Source organism: Amphiura filiformis, chromosome 4, assembly GCF_039555335.1.
Source record: "Amphiura filiformis chromosome 4, Afil_fr2py, whole genome shotgun sequence".
In the NCBI taxonomy this organism is placed as follows: domain Eukaryota; kingdom Metazoa; phylum Echinodermata; class Ophiuroidea; order Amphilepidida; family Amphiuridae; genus Amphiura; species Amphiura filiformis.
In genome coordinates, this window is record NC_092631.1 from 34,820,907 (window position 1) to 34,839,487 (window position 18,581).

Below are 18,581 nucleotides of genomic sequence, written 5' to 3' on the forward strand. Positions count from 1 at the left end.
TTTTGAAAATGCGATATAGAAATCAATAAATCCAGGGATTTATTCCCTATTAATAGGGCGATGGTATAGCGCGCTGCCAAACTCATTGGTCGCACACCGTTGGCCGAAATCATTCTATAAACCGGCATTCCAGGGATGCGCAGGTCCAGATCAGCACAAACCCTATTCGACCTTCATATAAACCATCGCAACCAGGATCAGATCCCGCACGAGTAGACTGGGACAATTAGCGTTAAGCTTTCGTGGTTTAGGGGAATTTTAATCTGTTTCAATTTGCCACGAGAACAGAATTTGAAACTGCGGTAGTTCGACTGCCGTTGCGAAAGATGCAGCGACTAATTTGCCGTTGCAGTTAATATTCTCGGTAGAGTCTTCCGCTGAAGACGTTGAAGGCGGATAAAGCCTTGAAAAAATGATCAGAACAGCGGACAACCAAAAGTTGCTGCGAAGACGTTTGTGGCAACGGGAAAAAGGTCAGAGTAGTCGCTGGCTTACACGTTCTAAGTTGAAAAAACGAGTCAATGTACTTGTTTCAAATGTTGATCTCGTTCAGTGAACTGATTTGTCTGCAGTTTTGTCTACGATATATCCAAAGGATGCTCAATAAATAATACTGATTTGTCGAGAGAGGATAATATGAATTTGCTATCTGAGAAATCAAAGTTAGTTCGTTCCATTAGCTGCAAGATAATCTATATGTTTAGATTTTTGAAACGCTTGTTTTTAAACCTTTTAGGAACCTTTTACAATATGGTATGCACTCACTGGCAGCATGATCTCATCTGTACGGTGGTTCTCAAACCATCGAACGTATTTGGTCATGTTGGTCTCCAAGTTCGACTTGCCATTCTACTTTATGCCATCGGTCTATTTTTTTTTAACTAGTAAATTTGTGACGTTGCTTTTGTTATGCGTTAAAATGTCCATGAATTGTCTTGGGTAGTTGGGTAGGCCTGGCCTACTTATTTTTTAATTGTTTCATAGAACTGTTGTTCATCTCACTTTGGCAACAGATCAGTTTTGCCGCATACTTGCCGAAACGTGAGACATGCAGTCAGGTAAAAATGCTGGCTTCAATCACCATGTCCATGTTTCCAACCTTTGTACCCCCTAAGTTATAGTCAATTTGTCCAAATTGCGTCACGTTGTAGGCCTATACACTTCACTGTGTTTTCTTCTTATGAAACATCAAAGATATGCCTATACATATAAACACAACTGTGTACAAAAAATTTCATCACGTTAAGTTCTGGAACATTTCCAGTGATTTTCAGGTACTGAGAATTCGTAGAAATGACGAACATCAATTAGGCCTACCGATGACAATTTTATCATTAAAGGTTTATAGTAGGCCTATCTGATATGATATAGGCCTATTATATAGGCAATTTGTCCTAAATTTAGAATGGTCTGTTATCAAGAAGATATCCACGTGGAACATATGGATGAATCTGACAATTGATTTCCCACAAATATTCTGTTGAGCCTAGACTGCTTTGTAGTCCCTTTTATAGTTTCCTCCCGGGAGTTTCCTCGGCGACAATTCTCTAGTCCGAAGATTCCAGTCTGCTCCTTAGTCCGAAGGTTCGCTAGTCCGAACACGTAACTTACCATTCGATAGTCCGAACTTCTGAAAAAGGTTCGCTAGTCCGAATATCGGGTTCTCTAGTCCGAGGGTTCGCTAGTCCGAATAATAAATAAGGTTCTCTACTCCGAATATAAAATAAGGCTCGCTTACCCTAACCTTAACCCTAAACCCTAACACTAACCCTTATTCTATATTCGGACTCGAGAACCTTCAGATTAGCGAAACTTAATTTGGTTTTTGGATTAGCGACCCTTCAGACTAGAGAACCTTCGGACTAGCGACCATTCAGACTAGGGAGAAGTCACGCGGTTGCCTCAACATTGATTTGAGGTGGAATGGACTGGGGTTGAAGGGGAACGGGGAAGGGCACAGGGGAGGTTTGTACTTCTCATCAAGCATATAGCTCTCTTAAACTATAGCAGAGCGGAAATGAAGAGTTTCGACATATTGTCAAAATGTGCCAACTATATTTTTTTGTCCACGATTGTCTGAGCAATTTATGGAAAAATACCGATAAAATGTTGGAACAAAACACCCAAATAGGCCAATTTCCATTTGTCAAATCACAGATCATTGGTTGCGGGAAGTCTGTCTGCATGGCACACCCCCGACACGCCAACATTTTGTTTCCGGTCGTGAATTTAATTTTGGCGGGATCCGATCACATGGAATTTAATGTTCCGTGACCGAGTTGTGTGCTTCGAACACGTAGCGTCTGTGAATGTCGTGTCTTTTGCGGCATTCGAATCTATTCAGTCTTAATTTTCTTCTTAACGATCCGCCCAGGAATTGGAAGAAACGTCGAACATGAATTAAGCTGTCTTAGAGATAGTTCAATCGGAGGATTTAAGTTCAAAGAACTTTGAGAAAATAATTATGTTCCTGTTATGTTTGGAAATGGGTCGACTGTGAACTACATAATATTTTGATGGGAATTTTTGTCCTATCGTGTGTAGGTTTCAAGTGGGTATTTGAAGATTGATGCATATAAACCGCAAAAGTATCGGTTGTAAAACTTTTTGAGCGTGTTGAAATGTTCTGTTAACAACTTATTTTTATTCTCCGTTTCAGCTCGGGTTCCAGCTACATAAAATATGCAACGAAAATACCCTACTCTAGTTACCATGGTTACCGACCACACCCAGCAGATATCAGTGACCATGCTAAAAATACGCCAGACCTGCCCTATAGGCCTAGGCCTACTTCAGCAAGTCCATCCACCCGTAGAACAGGATTTTTTAGTTTAACAATCTGTCATCAAAAAAAAATTGTTAATTTTTAGGACGAATAGTTTAAAACAAAAAAGCCGAATTGTTGGCCTGGAGTCCAGGTCCGGGTTTGCTGTTGACGCGGTTGGACCTCACCCACGCGTCTATATGAACTGGATGTGGAACTTGGCTAAATCATATAAATAGTGGACTCTGACTTACTGTCACGTGTAGGCCTATATAATAATTATTTATTTATTTATAACATTCGGCCAAGCCAGGCTAAGCCCAATATAGCTCAGAGGCTACTAAATTTAAGGGATGCCATCCGGATATGACGGGACAGGGATATGGGAAGAGGTCCGATTTTAAATGCAGGAGGAAAATCGGAGCACCCGGAGAAAAACCTGCGAGGACGAACATGGATCGGCAACCAAACTCACAAGTGGCACCGCGGGGAATTGAACCCCGGCCACAACGGTGAGAAGACCACTACACTAACCCGCCCTCCCTCCCCCACACTGAACAACGACTATAGGACGTGATGCGGGCTTTTCTTAGAATCCAATGTTTTGGGCTTGAAGCCGATCGCGATCGACGTGCAGAGTCGAAAATGAAATCAAATGAAGGCCTGTATACATTTCCCGCATGTCCTGTAAGTAAGTACCGGTAATGTATGAGAATGAGATAAATATATTTTGATTCTCCCTTCAGTTCAGATCTGATGCATTTCAGTTACACTTCGAGGATCGAAGCAATGCAGTGATCAGTCTAAAACACAAAGGAATCAACTTGAAGGGTCCAATATACTACAAAGAGCAAGGGTACCCCTAAATATAGGCCTAATACTTGAAAACATTTCCCTCTCTTAAGTCTTATGAGATTGCCCAAATACAGTATTAAACGAAAGTCCAATGACCGCCTTGCCAGTGAACTCGTCACCAATTAAGTCAACTAATCGTGTAAATGAAAGTCCAGAAACCGCTCCTTCCAAATGCCAGTGACCATGCAACCGATACCGGTATATTGCATGGTTTCTTGATTGCAATTTAATTTACATGTAGCCCTATGGCCTTTTGACCGCGGCAATCCCTAAAAAACGCTACATCCCATGAACAGATCATATCCAATGACTCCCCCAAAAAAAAAAAAACCCCGCGGTGACTGGGTTTTAGCGGTTCTAAGCAGCAAAAAGTACTTTAAGCAAACCGGTTGTTCAGGTTCACAACTTATTTAAAAAACCTAGGCCCCCCTTTATTTTAAACAACAATTGTGTATATTGAACCGGGTTGCTTAAAATATTTTTGCTGTGTAGGAGTATATCGTGTTTAAAAGGCCCTAGTATAGGCCTACTAGTAGGGCTAATTGCATGAGGACTCATCTGCATATGCTGCTATGCAGGGTATAGAAATACGCCCTACTTGGACAATTGGCGGCCGCGCAATTTGCGTCATTTAACGATATAGTGAGATGTGGATGGACTCGTGCTCGACTGGGAAAATGGACAAACATGTCTGTCTGTGCCGTAAAAGCTTTCTACCCTGCCGATTTATAAACGCGCGTATTAATATAAAGATCCCGGGATAAAGATTGATATTTTTTTTAATTAACTATATCCCCCGCATAGTTTGCCCTCTCCATTTCTTAGTTTCCCATACTGCAGTTACTGTCCGTTTTCCTATACACAATACACAGTGCTCTTTCCCATTGACGCGTGACCTCTACAAATAGCCCTACGTTAAAAGTATGGGGATATGACTAGTTAACGTCGCTGTGTGAAAAATAACCGGCCAATATTAAAAGTACTCTTCTAAAGTTCTAGAAAATATAGTTTTTAACATGTCCTAAATTTTAGCTAATTTAGATGTTTGGAAATATTCGTACTTTGGTGTTTTAGTTAATGTTATAGGTAATAGTACATTGCCTAGTTAACGTCGCTGTGTGAAAAATAACCGGCCAATATTAAAAGTACTCTTCTAAAATTCTATACAATATAGTTTTGTAACATGTCCTAAATTTTTAGCTAATTTAGGTGTTTGGAGAGGGTCGCACTTTTGTGTTTTAGGAAGGATATGTAAACGACAGATAACACCAAAAATATGAAGAAATTATTTCCAAACCGTGTTAAGTCAACAATCATTATGTTGCTCATTTTCAAGAATGCTGGTTTACAAAGAGCAGGCCATTGTCTCATTTCGTGAACAAAGGTACACATACCATTGTTTCCTTTCGTTTCCTTTCGGTTACCCAACTGAAGCTATAATACCAGCTTTATTGCGATATCGCACATGAAAACAGACACATGTGCACAACCAGAGAAGATCCGATTTAATCAGTTGAGCTGTTTCAATGAGTGTTATCTTGGTTTAATAGCTTTTGGGTTTAAGTCCTGCAAAGGTCGAGATGAATTCTACTGTAGACATGACTGCATCATGCTCTTTTTTTTCTTTAGGAAATAGTATTTTCAAAAATACCGGTACGTAGCCTATTATAATTATATAACATGCACTTCTATATCCCTATTCAATAAAATGGTGCTCTTAGTTATGAAAGGTGAAATACTGATATAGGAGCATCATTTTATTGGTGTTATTCAGGGGTCACGTAGTATTAAACTTTTACGTTTTCATGCTTTTGAAGCATGGCCCTTAACTTGGCATAGGCCTATCATTTTATTGAGGCCATTCATAGGGTCAATTATAGTAAAGTTTATACGACTTTCGCGGAATTTCATCAAAATAAACAAAAACCAAAACAAACCAAAAGAATGTGTGACCGGGGTAAAGTAGAGAGTGATTGTACTTAACTTGCACCCCCAGTTTCAAGTCATCACCCCCGTGGGGAGTCGCGAACTTTTTCTCACATACCTGACCACAAAACGGCGGGAAAAAAGAGACTGGACTGAATATTACTGGGTTATTATCAGCCGGTTATCAGCTCAGCGCTGTAGGCATCACGATACCTATCAAAACAGTCAGTTGACTGATTTGTCTTCAGACTTCAAGTAAAGGCGTCAATCAGTGGGTGAAATTTAGAGAGGTTTGAACCCGCAACCTCCGATTGCTGTTGGTGTTTATATTGACCGTCTATACAGAAAGGGCAGGAGAAGGGTATAGATTACTTCATGATATCTGTAGCATTGGGTTAGAGTAACAGACTTCCCTTGTTGTTTTTGACAAAGCTTGACAATGTGTAATCGGCATGTCACGCCCGTTGAAACTCGGCTCTATTAAAGCCGTAATGTACGATTTCCATCAATTTTTAATTTTTTTTTAATTCTTCATTCAAAATGTTGAAATAATATTAGTAATAACTGCCTGGAAGGGTTGCTGTCCATTTAAGTTGAAATAACAAGGTAAAGTGAATGAAACCCCACTGTTTATTTTGGCCATTTGACATGCAGTTCTATAGGAGGACATATCATAATTTTTAGATTATGATAATCGAACTTTGCTCTGTTGACCTACAAAGACAACAAATTTGGCCGATTCCATTTAGGTGCAAGTTGGGACATGTGTAAACATTACAAATATGCAAAAAAATCAGGTTTAAAAAATAAACCAATTTCATATTACAAGATCGTACATTATGGCTCTAAACAAGAGTTACCCAAAACAAACCAAAGCAAAACAATACAGTGTTCTTGACATGTTAATTTACGTTATATAGACGCGTCTCATGCACGCATCAACGTCGTAAAATTTGGTCTGCTATTACATGCTACATTAAAAGGTCGGTATTTGGCAGAACTGTGACGGATTTGATTTCCTCGTGTATTAACTACAATGTAGGTAGATGGACATTATAGTAACAGACTAATGTGTGTTCAGAAAAAATACCAGACAGAAAATGAAAGATAAACATAACAAGTGAAAAGGAAAGACAGGAAGAAACTGAACGAAGAGGGTATAGGATGAGTGATATACAATTATTTATTAGCATTTTGTTTTGTACTTTGACCGACTTGTTTGGGCTGTGTTGCAACTTGTACGCTTAATACAACACGATAACTGAACGCACAGCAACCCTCCCCAGTCAAGAACACCTGATGGAACAACCTATACCAATAGGTGTAACCGGCTAGAAACCGCCGGCTGCGCCGCAGATGGATTTTGGAATACTCTCTATTTTGTAATCGTCTATTTCGTGCATAAGCATGCCTTAAGGGCAATTTGTTATCACACTCTGCAAGTAAATTATGTACGGAGCATCATACAGGCCTATCGACCAGATTATCTCAAAGTGTATCATGGCAATTTTAATATTGGAACTCATCAGTCAAACTTGGCATCCCATAAAAATATTATAACAGAACAAATGGGGAGTATTTTTCCAGAACATACTATGTGTACTTGTGTTGACTGAACTGCGTGGGTCCGTATCTGTCTAGTCTACGAACATAACTGGTGTCCACCCAGGACCCACAAATGCATTGCAATAGTTCATGCACATAAATTTCTCAATCCCTATGGTCTTCCGAATGAGAACACCCAGTATATTATCAATGATATAGGGCCTACTTCAAAAGTTCCTTTAAATGCATTCTGAATTCGATTAGACCCAAGATTAGCTTTACATGGACTACTTTGCTAATTTCTTTGAGTTAGAAACTGCAGCAAACACAAGAATTTAAAACGCTATGAAACGTGCTATAAACAATGATAAACACGTGTTGGGTTTAGACAAAGTTTTAATAACATATAAATGCCGGGTTATACAAAGGTCATGAAAACATTTTTAGATTTTTTTTTGAACAAGTAGTGATGAAGTAGCCGTCTACTGCTGATATGTTTGTTGATCAACTTAAGTAGCTGGCAGCTGCTGCGGCTGCTGATATGGGTGTGGATGAAATAGCCGTCTGCTGCTGATAGTGGATGAATAAGCCGTCTACTGCTGATATAGGTGTTGATGAAGTAACTGTCTACTGCTGATGAGGGTGCCGATGAAGTACCCGTTTGCCGCTGATATGTTTGTTGATCAACTTAAGTAGCTGGCAGCTGCTAGCTGCGGTTGCTGATATGGATGTGGATGAAATAGCCGTCTGCTGCTGATAGTGGATGAAGAAGCCGTCTACTGCTGATATAGGTGTTGATGAAGTAACTGTCTACTGCTGATGAGGGTGCCGATGAAGTACCCGTTTGCCGCTGATATGGGTGTTGATGAACTTAAGTAGCTGGCTGCTGCTGATATGGGTGTTGATGAAGTAGCCATCTGTTGCTGATATATGCGTGTTGATGAAGTAGCCGTCTGCCGCTGATATGGGTGTTGATGAAGTAGTTATCTGCTGCTGATATAGGTGCGGATGAAGTAGCTGTCTGCCGCTGATATGGGTGTTGATGAAGTAGCCCGCTGCTGCTGATATGGGTGTTGATGAAGTAGTTATCTGCTGCTGATATAGGTGTGGATGAAGTAGCTGTCTGCTGCTGATATAGGTGTTGATGAAGTAGCCGTCTGCCGCAGATATGGGTATTGATGAAGTAGTTATCTGCTGCGGATATAGGTGTGGATGAAGTAGCTGCCTGCTGCTGATATGGGTGTTGATGAAGTAGCCCGCTGCTGCTGAGATGGGTGTTGATGAAATGAAGTAGTTATCTGCTGCTGATATAGGTGTGGATGAAGTAGCTGTCTGCCGCTGATATGGGTGTTGATGAAGTAGTTATCTGCTGCGGATATAGGTGTGGATGAAGTAGCTGCCTGCTGCTGATATGGGTGTTGATGAAGTAGCCCGCTGCTGCTGAGATGGGTGTTGATGAAATGAAGTAGTTATCTGCTGCTGATATAGGTGTGGATGAAGTAGCTGTCTGCCGCTGATATGGGTGTTGATGAAGTAGTTATCTGCTGTTGATATAGGTGTGGATGAAGTAGCCGTCTGCCGCTGATATGGGTGTTGATGAAGTAGTTATCTGCTGCTGATATAGGTGTGGATGAAGTATATGTCTGCTGCTGATATGGATGTTGATGAAGTAGTTATCTGCTGCTGATATAGGTGTGGATGAAGTAGCTGTCTGCTGCTGATATGGGTGTTGATGAAGTACCTGTCTACTGCTGATATTGGTGACGATGAAGTAGTTCTCTGTTGATGATATGGGTGCTGATGAAGTAGCTGCCTGCTGCTGATATGGGTGTTGATGAAGTAGCCCGCTGCTGCTGATATAGGTGTTGATGAAGTAGTTATCTGCTGCTGATATAGGTGTGGATGAAGTAGCTGTCTGCTGCTGATATGGGTGTTGATGAAGTAGTTATCTGTTGCTGATATAGGTGTGGATGAAGTAGCCGTCTGCCGCTGATATGGGTGTTGATTAAGTAGTTATCTGCTGCTGGTATAGGTGTGGATGAAGTAGCCGTCTGCCGCTGATATGGGTGTTGATGAAGTAGCCCGCTGCTGCTGATATGGGTGTTGATGAAGTAGTTATCTGCTGCTGATATAGGTGTGGATGAAGTAGCCGTCTGCTGCTGATATGGGTGTTGATGAAGTAGTTATCTGTTGCTGATATAGGTGTGGATGAAGTAGCCGTCTGCCGCTGATATGGGTGTTGATTAAGTAGTTATCTGCTGCTGATATAGGTGTGGATGAAGTAGCTGTCTGCTGCTGATATGGGTGTTGATGAAGTACCTGTCTACTGCTGATATTGGTGACGATGAAGTAGTTCTCTGTTGTTGATATGGGTGCTATATGAAGTAGCCTTCTGCTGCTGATATGTGTGTTGATGAAGTAGTTATCCGGCTGATGGGTGTTGATGAAGTAGCCTCCAGCTGCTGTGGATGAAGTAACCGTCTGCTGCTGATATGGAATTTGGGTTCATTTCAGGAGTTCAGGAATTTGATGAAGTAACTGTCTACTGCTGATAAGAGTATTGATGAAGTAGCCGTCTACTGCTGATATGGGTGTTGATGAAGTATATAGCTGATGCTGCTGATATAGGTGTGGATGAAGTATTTAGCTGATGCTGCTAGTATCTACTGCATCTATTGCTGATAAATGGGTGTTTTGATGAAGTAGCTATTTCCTGGTGATAACATATGTTGATGAAGTGGGTATCTACTGCTGATACGGGTGTTGATGGGGTGGTTATATAATGGGTAAAATGGCTATCTTCTGTTGATACAGATGTTGAAGAAGTGTAGCTATCTGTTGATGTGGTGCATAAACTCTAATTACTGTAAAATTATGACAGTCACAGTCTCGATCAATTTATATATAATTTCATTTACCAAATTAACAGCATTAACCCCATTCCAGTCATAATTTTAAAACGCTTTTTTTCCATCTTTGTAAAGACGGTAAAAGACCTTTCAACCCTCTTTATAAACCATGTTAACAGTACCTGCATGGTACGTGGCTGCATTCAATAATGTAGCGACGAAATTATGTTTTATTGAATTTTGTTACTAATTGAGTTGTGTTTAATTATACTCGGAACAGAGTCAAGCGAACTATCGATTTGTTGCCTGCATTTAGACAGGTATTGCGTACATGACGAGGTTTGACCTTGATAAATTGTATGTTAGGCCTAAAGCCATAATGCACGATCTTATAATATGAAATTGGTAAACAATTTTAAAACCTGAATGTTTGCTAGATTTTGTAATGTTTTCACGGGGTCTCCCCGTCAGTCCGAAACACCGTCAGTCCGAATTTTTAGGTTTTGCGTTAGGGTTAGGGTTAGGAACCCTAATCATATAACCCTAAACCATGGTATCAAACCATAAATAAAAGTAAGAGCGATATGCAAAAGCCATTTTGAGATCTTGGCCTATACTTCAATAATAACTTGCAATTGATCGTGTCGCAGTAAACTGTAAGTAACGTTTGTTAACGCAAATCCAATGTCCGAATCAACAGAAATTTTGGAAATAAGTTTTTCCTGGATATTTGTTGAGCCATACCCTAAAAAGAAGATCAAGAAATACCGTAAGTCCTCATTAGAACTCGTAATTTATTCAATGGGGTTTCTTTCACTTTACCTCTGTATTTCGGCTTAAAATGGACGGAAACAGTTACTATATTACTAATATTAGTTCACGATTTTGGGTATAGTATATAACAACATTTAAATTGAACGGTAATCGTACACTAATACACTTACATGATAATGGGTAATATATGTTGAAAGGTTAAAAAAATAACCTTTTGCAATCAGGTCCTGTGTATGTTTCCACATAGAACAATCTGGTTAAACAAACATTATTATGAAATTTGTATTGCAGTAGTACCCTGGAATATTATATTTTCACGCCAAATTACAGCGGATATCATGCATGCCATAGGTGAAATGCATTCACTAAGTGAATCCAAGTGAACATGCATACCAAATGGATATTAAAATGTGCGATCAAAAACAAACTGAAGCTTCATGGAGTGGAACTTAAGGCTATTTATCATGCTCATAAAAGAAAAAAGTTAAGTCCTATTATAAATGGCCTATCCGTGACGATAATGATATACGTCTATTTTTCAATCGTAGGCCTATTGTATAAGCCTATAGTATAGGCTTGAGCATTACATCTTACAGACCCTAGTGAAAAAATAAACTAGAGCGGTTACCACACCATAGCTGAACCATGGGGCTTTGGCAGTATATTGTGGTACATGTATAGCCCTTTATGACCCCTTAATGACCTCAAATGAATTTTAAAATATTTTAAACATGTTTAGAATGTCATATAATAAGGATCATTGCATTTAAATATCAGCTCAATTGGAGCATTTTTGAAAACTTGACCTTTGACCCCTTTATGACCCCTTAATGACCTTAAATGAATTTTGAAATATTTTAAACATGTTTAGAATGTCATAAGGATCATTGCATTTAAATTTCAGTTCAATTGGACCATTTTGAAAACTTGACCTTTGACCCCTTTATTGACCCCTTAATGACCTTAAATGAATTTGAAACTATTCTAAACATGTTTAGAATGTCATAAAGATCATTGCATTTAAATATCAGCTCAATTGGAGCATTTTTGAAAACTTGACCTTTGACCCCTGTATGACCCCTTAATGACCCCTTTAATGTATATTAAAATGTTTTAAACATGTTTAGAATGTCATAAGGATCATTGCATATAAATTTCAGCTCAATTGGAGCATCTTTGGTTAAAATGACCTTTTTTGACCCCTGTGACCCCTTGGATGACCTCTGATGTTAGGAAATATTTATTATATTCTTTACTCCTTCCTCTTTCATTTGACACCACTTGGGGGTTCATACCTTCGTGGCATTTAAAGATATGTCCATTTCAGACCAAATGGTTGGTAAGTAAGTAAGTAAGTAAGGAAGGAAGTAAGTAAGTAAGCAAGTAAGTAAGCAAGTAAGTAACATACACTAATATAGGCTGACCATTTCATGGTTCAGCAACAACATGTCTATTAACACAAACATGTGTGGGCGTCAATCCTGGGCGTACAGGGGAACATGTCCCCAACGCTTCAAAGAAGGGTGACACAATATCTAAATAAAATCCTCCCTCCCCCATGCAAGGTATCAAGCACATATCATTTTGATTTAGAGAAAACACAAAATAATAGCCGGCAAACACAAACAATGTTCTTAAACGTTAATTCAAAACGTTTTAATAACCTTTAAATGTCGGGTTATATAAAGGTCATCCGTTTTTAAAACGTTATTGTAAAATATTTTAGGCAAATATTTTGTCTACACTTTTTAGACTCCGTTTAGAATATTTTGCATCAAGTTTTCAAAAATATTTTTGAATGTTATTAAAACGTTTTATACCCTTAATATATAAGCCGACATTTAAACGTTTTTTGATCTATGCTATTTCTGAGCGGCACATCCAGACGCCTCAAAGGCAAAATATATCTGCCCCCTCCCACACACACACACACCCACCCCCACCCCCTCCGCCAAAGGCTCTTACACAAACAAAATCATACTCACCGCCGCTCCACTCCAAATCGGCCATGCTATTTTAGCAAATGCACACTTGAGTGAAATTGCTATGGATCCTAAAATAATGGAAAGTAGAGCACATATAATCTGTACTGTGCCTGTGATAATGGCTGGTAATGTCGACATCTTGAAATGTGTTACCTGAGAAAATAAGCAGATAAATGAATTGAATTACAAGAATGAAAAACATATAATTGACAGATGTGCAAAAACACTATTTTTTTAGCACTTTTATTTGATAACAGAAGGACATTCCTCGCATCCAGAATGCAATTTGATGTGTCTGATGTGCTTGCTCTCATCAGTCTCATGTCCCACCAAAAATACTGTACTAGAAACGTTGCTATCCGATCCCTTAAGTCCTTACATTGTTTATCTTTACAGACACGAGTACCATGATGGCTCACCGTGGTTGTTTAGAGCTTTAATCCGCATCCCATATGCCAAAAAATAAGACTAATTCATCTTTGTTTCACATGTAAAGCAGCATTTTACATTACTAATTACTAATTCTTGAAATTATTTCATACTGAGTATAGTGAATCTTGATTTTGCATATAGATTTTCCTAATACGTGTGACATAAAGAGGGCATATGAAATCAAAACATTAATTGACCACATCACCATGGTAACGAATCATTGATAATACCCTTAATACGGCCCCGGTAATGCAACAAAATACACCATAATTCAACAACAGTATATTTGAGTTACAGGGACATTCGCAGATTCGTCAAGCCCAAACTATCCCCATCCCATGTCATTACTTTGCAGTTTTAGGATTTTTAGAATATTTACTTGTAATAGATCTAACTTAAAAGTTAGAAATTGCGTTTTTACAATGGATTACGCGCCGCGTCTATATTTCTGGAAGAAAATAGTTTAAGGATATTTCCCGATTTACCAACCATATTTCGGTAACTTCGGAAAATATTACAGATTTTTTCGGCGCATCTCTCCAAGTTTCTGAAGCATAACTCGTGTATTGTCTCAACTTATGCATTCTTACCATGTGCTAAACCTACAATTTGACGTTTTCGTGGGTTTTTTTAATGAAGAAGTTTATTTTAATAACGATCATTCATCAACACTAATAAAATAGTCTACAATTAATGTAAGTAATGCACTACTTCATCAAAACACAGATCTGCATTCTTACACAATCATGGTGCTATATATGATAATCAAATAAATATGTGCTAAATCTACAATATTTGACGTTTTGGTGTAGAGGTTCGACATGTTTTGTTTTTTAATGAAGACGTTTAATAACATATATCATCAATTCATCAACAATGATCTACAACAAATGTGAGTAAATACACTACTTCATCAAATAAAAATACAGATCTACAGAAAATAGCTGAAAATGTAGCAATACACTAACATGTTGATAATACTTACAAATATACCTTCACACTAAACTAAACCCCTGCATCACTAACCAAAAACTGATAGCCCTTACCCGATGATCTTAATGGGCCAACCTTAAACCCTAACTTTAAACAAGATTATTATTGACCTATTATAATTTTGTCAAACAATTTTTATTTAAGGGATCTAAAATGAGCGTTTATTGCGTTTCGATAGTATTTTTTGTGGCACATGAGAGCATCTCAGACCTATCGAATTGTATTCTGAATACGAAGCATGTCTTTCTGATATCAAATAATTTTCATTTTTGAAAATCACAATATAATACAAATTTTATGACAAATTATAAAAATTTGATATTTTTCGAATTTTTGATATATAACAGTCCTCGAAGTAAATTATATAAATCTAATGATATATTCTTAAAGTGTATGTAGCAGGAGGAAAAGCCGACGGTCAATTGAAAATTTTGACCTTTCATATTGAAGATATGGATTTTTTCCCAAAAGACCTAATTTTTTTTGGTGTTTTGGGAAAAAAATCCATATCTTCAATACGAAAGGTCAAAATTTTCAATTGATCGTCGGCTTTTCAACCCACCTACATACACTTTAAGTATAAATCATCAGATTTATAAAGTTTACTTCAAGTACTGTTTAATATCAAAAATATCAATTTTTAATGATTTGCCATAAAATGTGTATTAAATTGCGAATTTCCAAAATACAAAATTATTTGATATCAGAATGACATTCTTCGTATTCAGAATGCAATTCGATATGTCTGATGTGCTCTAATGTCCCAAAATAAATACTGTCCAAACGTTCATACCCCAGCCCTTAACAAATTCCTAATTTTAAAAATTCAGATCAAGTGAAGTAAACATAAGTCATTTGGTAAAAAGTGATAGAAAAGTGAGAATGAACATACATTTTGTTAAGAATTTTCAATCAACTTGATCAACTTAAGGCCATATAAAATTAATGTTTTGGTTCTCGTCCAGAGGATTTTCATGAATTGATGAGGGAGGGAGGTGTTTTTTTTTTTTTTTTTTTTCAATGTAAAATTAGCATTGTCAGTAGTTTTCGGTCTTCTCCACAGTGCTCGAGGAAACGATGAGGCCTTTTTTTTTTTTTTCAAATGTGAGATTCTGAGGGATAAACCCCTAGAGTACCACAAAAGACTTGGAAGTGATGCTTGTTCTCTAATAAACTTATTTATATGTATGAAGATTTCATAAATCATTCCAAAGTCTAAAAAATTGAAAAATCTAAAAAAAAAAAAAATCTGACAAATCCCAGATATTGAGGAGGGAGGGGACGAGAACCAAAATATTAATTTTACACGGCCTAAGCATGCTTGAAATAAAATAACACTAACATCCTATTAGCTTTTGTTGAGGTTATTTTGGTATCTTATTATGCTTATAGAAGTTATATATTCAAGTAGGCTAAGCAGAAAATCATACCGAGTATAAACGAACGATCCCATATAAAAGGAGAAAATTGGATGTCAACCAATTGGGTTTATTCTATAGTGGAGGAGAATCTTTTGATTTGATTGGATTTGTTCGAGTTTGGACAAACCTGGATAACGCAAGAAAGCCATTTCCATCGGGGTCCATTTGAAAACCGGGACGGGTTGGGAACAGACAGTGGTTAACACCCTATACTTTTCGAGACTGGCTGTGAGATGCATGTACAGGTATGCCTCGTTGATCTCTGTACACGGGACCGACGGCTTAACGTCCCCTCCGAAGGACGGAGTACTTTCATCCAATTGTTAGTGAAACATGGGGAGAGCGGACGGAAGTCTGATATTAATCTACAGAGGTTGCCAATCAATTTCAGACTTTTTTTCCAAGTCAATATCCCAGCAAATCGCCACCGCCTGGAATTGAACCCGGGAACTCATGCACTAAAGACAAGTAGGCCTACCCTAACCATTCATTGCGCTACGATCTCCATAATCGGATTGTTTCGAATAAAAAAGGTGATAAATAAAAACAAAGATAAGTAAGTTAACTAAAGAGGGTTTTTTTCCCACCTGTTTCTTTCCTCTTCCTCTTTTAGTTTTAGCCCAATTTATTTTCAGAAGATAATCACATTTCAATCATGTTTGTATATTTGTATACAAAAAAAAATAACGTTTACTTCGCGAACATGTTTGTAAACAAACAAGCGAACCGAACGGAAAACAATCCGCCCCAACAGGCACAATAAAAAAAGTTCAACTGAATAAACATTAGGCCTACATATTGTTTTTAAATCATCAGATACAATGAAATCAAAACAAGCAATAAAAAAATAAATAAATAACGTGTACTTCGCGAACCTGTTTGTAAACAACGGAAAACAGTCCGCCTCAAAAAGCACAATAAAATATTATATAGACTAAACAACATATTATAATTTATTTAAATCATCAGATACAACGAAAACAAAACAAGCAATAAAAATAAACAAACAAAAACAAACTTACGTTATGCCAAATTTGTTTGCAAATTCGTTGCACAGTATGCGGCATTGTGATAACCATTTTTGTACGTCTTTTGTTTTGAGCTGTTTGACAATTAATTTTAGACATGCGTCCTCGACAGACTTCTACACAATTATGTTAATGTTAATGCAAAGGCAGACATTGTCTTATAAAGAGACTATAAAGTTTGAGCACCCCTAGCTTGGTAGAAATTTGTCACCATGTCCCACCCCTTTCGATAAACATGATAAAACATCGATGCACTTTTTGTTGGGGTGTGGCCACAAAAAATTCCACCATGACTTTTGGTGAACCTTAATGTGCACATGGGCACGCCGTGTTTAAATCACGTGAAAACCAAAGCCTGCATCTTCGTTGGCTCATTGCCATCGTATTTTCTCTCTACTATATTGCACTTCATTTGTTTTTGTATACCCATTATCTCCTTCTTAACTTTGGTTCTTTAGGCCTTTACTTTGTTGTTCCAAGAAAGTTGTTCCGAAACTTCCCCTTTTTTCAAAGTTTTTTTGTGTAATCCTTTTGATACGAATTTGAAATGAAATGAAGAATTAGGTTACTGGTTACCGTCGTTACCAGGTGTACAGAGGAAAAGCTTGATTGTTTCTTTTGTTTGTTTGTTTGTTTGTTTGTTTATTTGTTTCAATTGCTCTATGCGTAGACACACTCGGGTCCTGGTGGGACCAGGCTCAAACAAGACGCTTCATAATTGGAAATTTAAACTTATGATCTCAACACAAAATTAAGACGTACCTCAAATTTTCGGTCACAACTTAGACGCTTCATAATAATATCTACCCTGTATAGCAAACACACAAATGTATTTAAAACGTTCTAAACGTTGGGCTCGGTGGCTCAGTGGCCGTGGTTAAGGCCTTGGACTCATAATCTGAGAGCTTGCTCTTGGACCCTGCGCCACTTGTAGGCTGCAAACGTGGTTCCGACATATTCTAATGACGGCGGAATAGTATGTATTCAGCGCTATGGAGGCTGTTTACGTTACGGCATAAAGCGCTACATAAATATCTACATTTATTTTAGGGCACGGTGGCTCAGTGGTTACGGCCTTGGACTCATAATCTGAGAGCTTGCTCGACGTGCGTGGGTTCGATTCCCCGTCACACCACCGTGTTGCGCCCTTGGGCAAGGCGCTTTGCCTCGCTTGCCTCACCCCACCCAGGTGCAATGGGAAGCTGTTAGGGGTAGTCACAGTTGTTGTAGGCCTACTGATGGACCCTGCGCCACTTGTAGGCTGCAAACGTGGTTCCGACATATTCTAATGACGGCGAAATAAATATAAAGCGCTTTTAGGCTGTTTACGGCATAAAGCGCTATATAAATTTCTACATTTATTTATTTACATTTATTTATTTATTTTATTTATAAACGCGTTATGGTTTGGTCAAAACATACGAAAAAACATTAAATTAACATTTTTAAAATGTTGTCAACATGTTAGTGCAAAATATTGTTTGACAAACATTTATGCAAAATATTTTGTCAACGCATAACATTATGTTAGATTGTTTTGCAGCAAGTTTTCAAAAATATTTTCTGAATGTCATTAAAACGTTAATATAGCCTTTTATGTAACCCGACATTTAGCGTTTTATGTAACACGTTTTGTGTTTGCTGGGACTGACTGCATGTCAATATCGTGTTATAGATATTCGCAGCTTTTGCTTTGCAAAACTTGACAACAATCCAACTTGCATATTTTTGCGTTGAACTTTTTACACATGCACTCGGAAACACTCCCTTACCCCAGATCTGCATACATGAGTGATGGGTATGTGCCTAACGGCGTTGGGAAGCAGGGACATATGGGTAATGTTGTTTCAAAGAGGTCATTTGGGTAGAAGTTTTTTAAAAAGGAGACCACTGGGCAGAAAAGGAGGTTATTGACATTGCAGGCAATTTCGAAAAATGGAGCAAAATTCTCATTTGTTTCCAATTTTGCCAATTTATGCTAATACAAATGGCTAAAATAACAATATTTT

General features: G+C 38.0%; 1 protein-coding gene across 2 annotated transcripts in view; it reads right to left on the bottom strand.

Annotated features, from left to right (window-relative positions):
* The window catches only part of LOC140149815 (uncharacterized), a 44,274-nt gene that overhangs the window by 19,569 nt on the left and 6,124 nt on the right, over positions 1-18,581 (bottom strand). The window contains exons 1-2 of one of the 2 annotated variants that reach the window (XM_072171856.1): positions 16,567-16,686; positions 12,699-12,851 (exon numbers count right to left, since the gene is read on the bottom strand). In XM_072171856.1, coding sequence (XP_072027957.1) covers positions 12,699-12,851; positions 16,567-16,671 — 258 coding nt within the window. In that variant the 5' untranslated portion in view covers positions 16,672-16,686. Of the gene's footprint in view, positions 1-12,698; positions 12,852-16,566; positions 16,687-18,581 lie in introns of those variants that run through there. The other variant, XM_072171857.1, reaches the window with a different exon arrangement.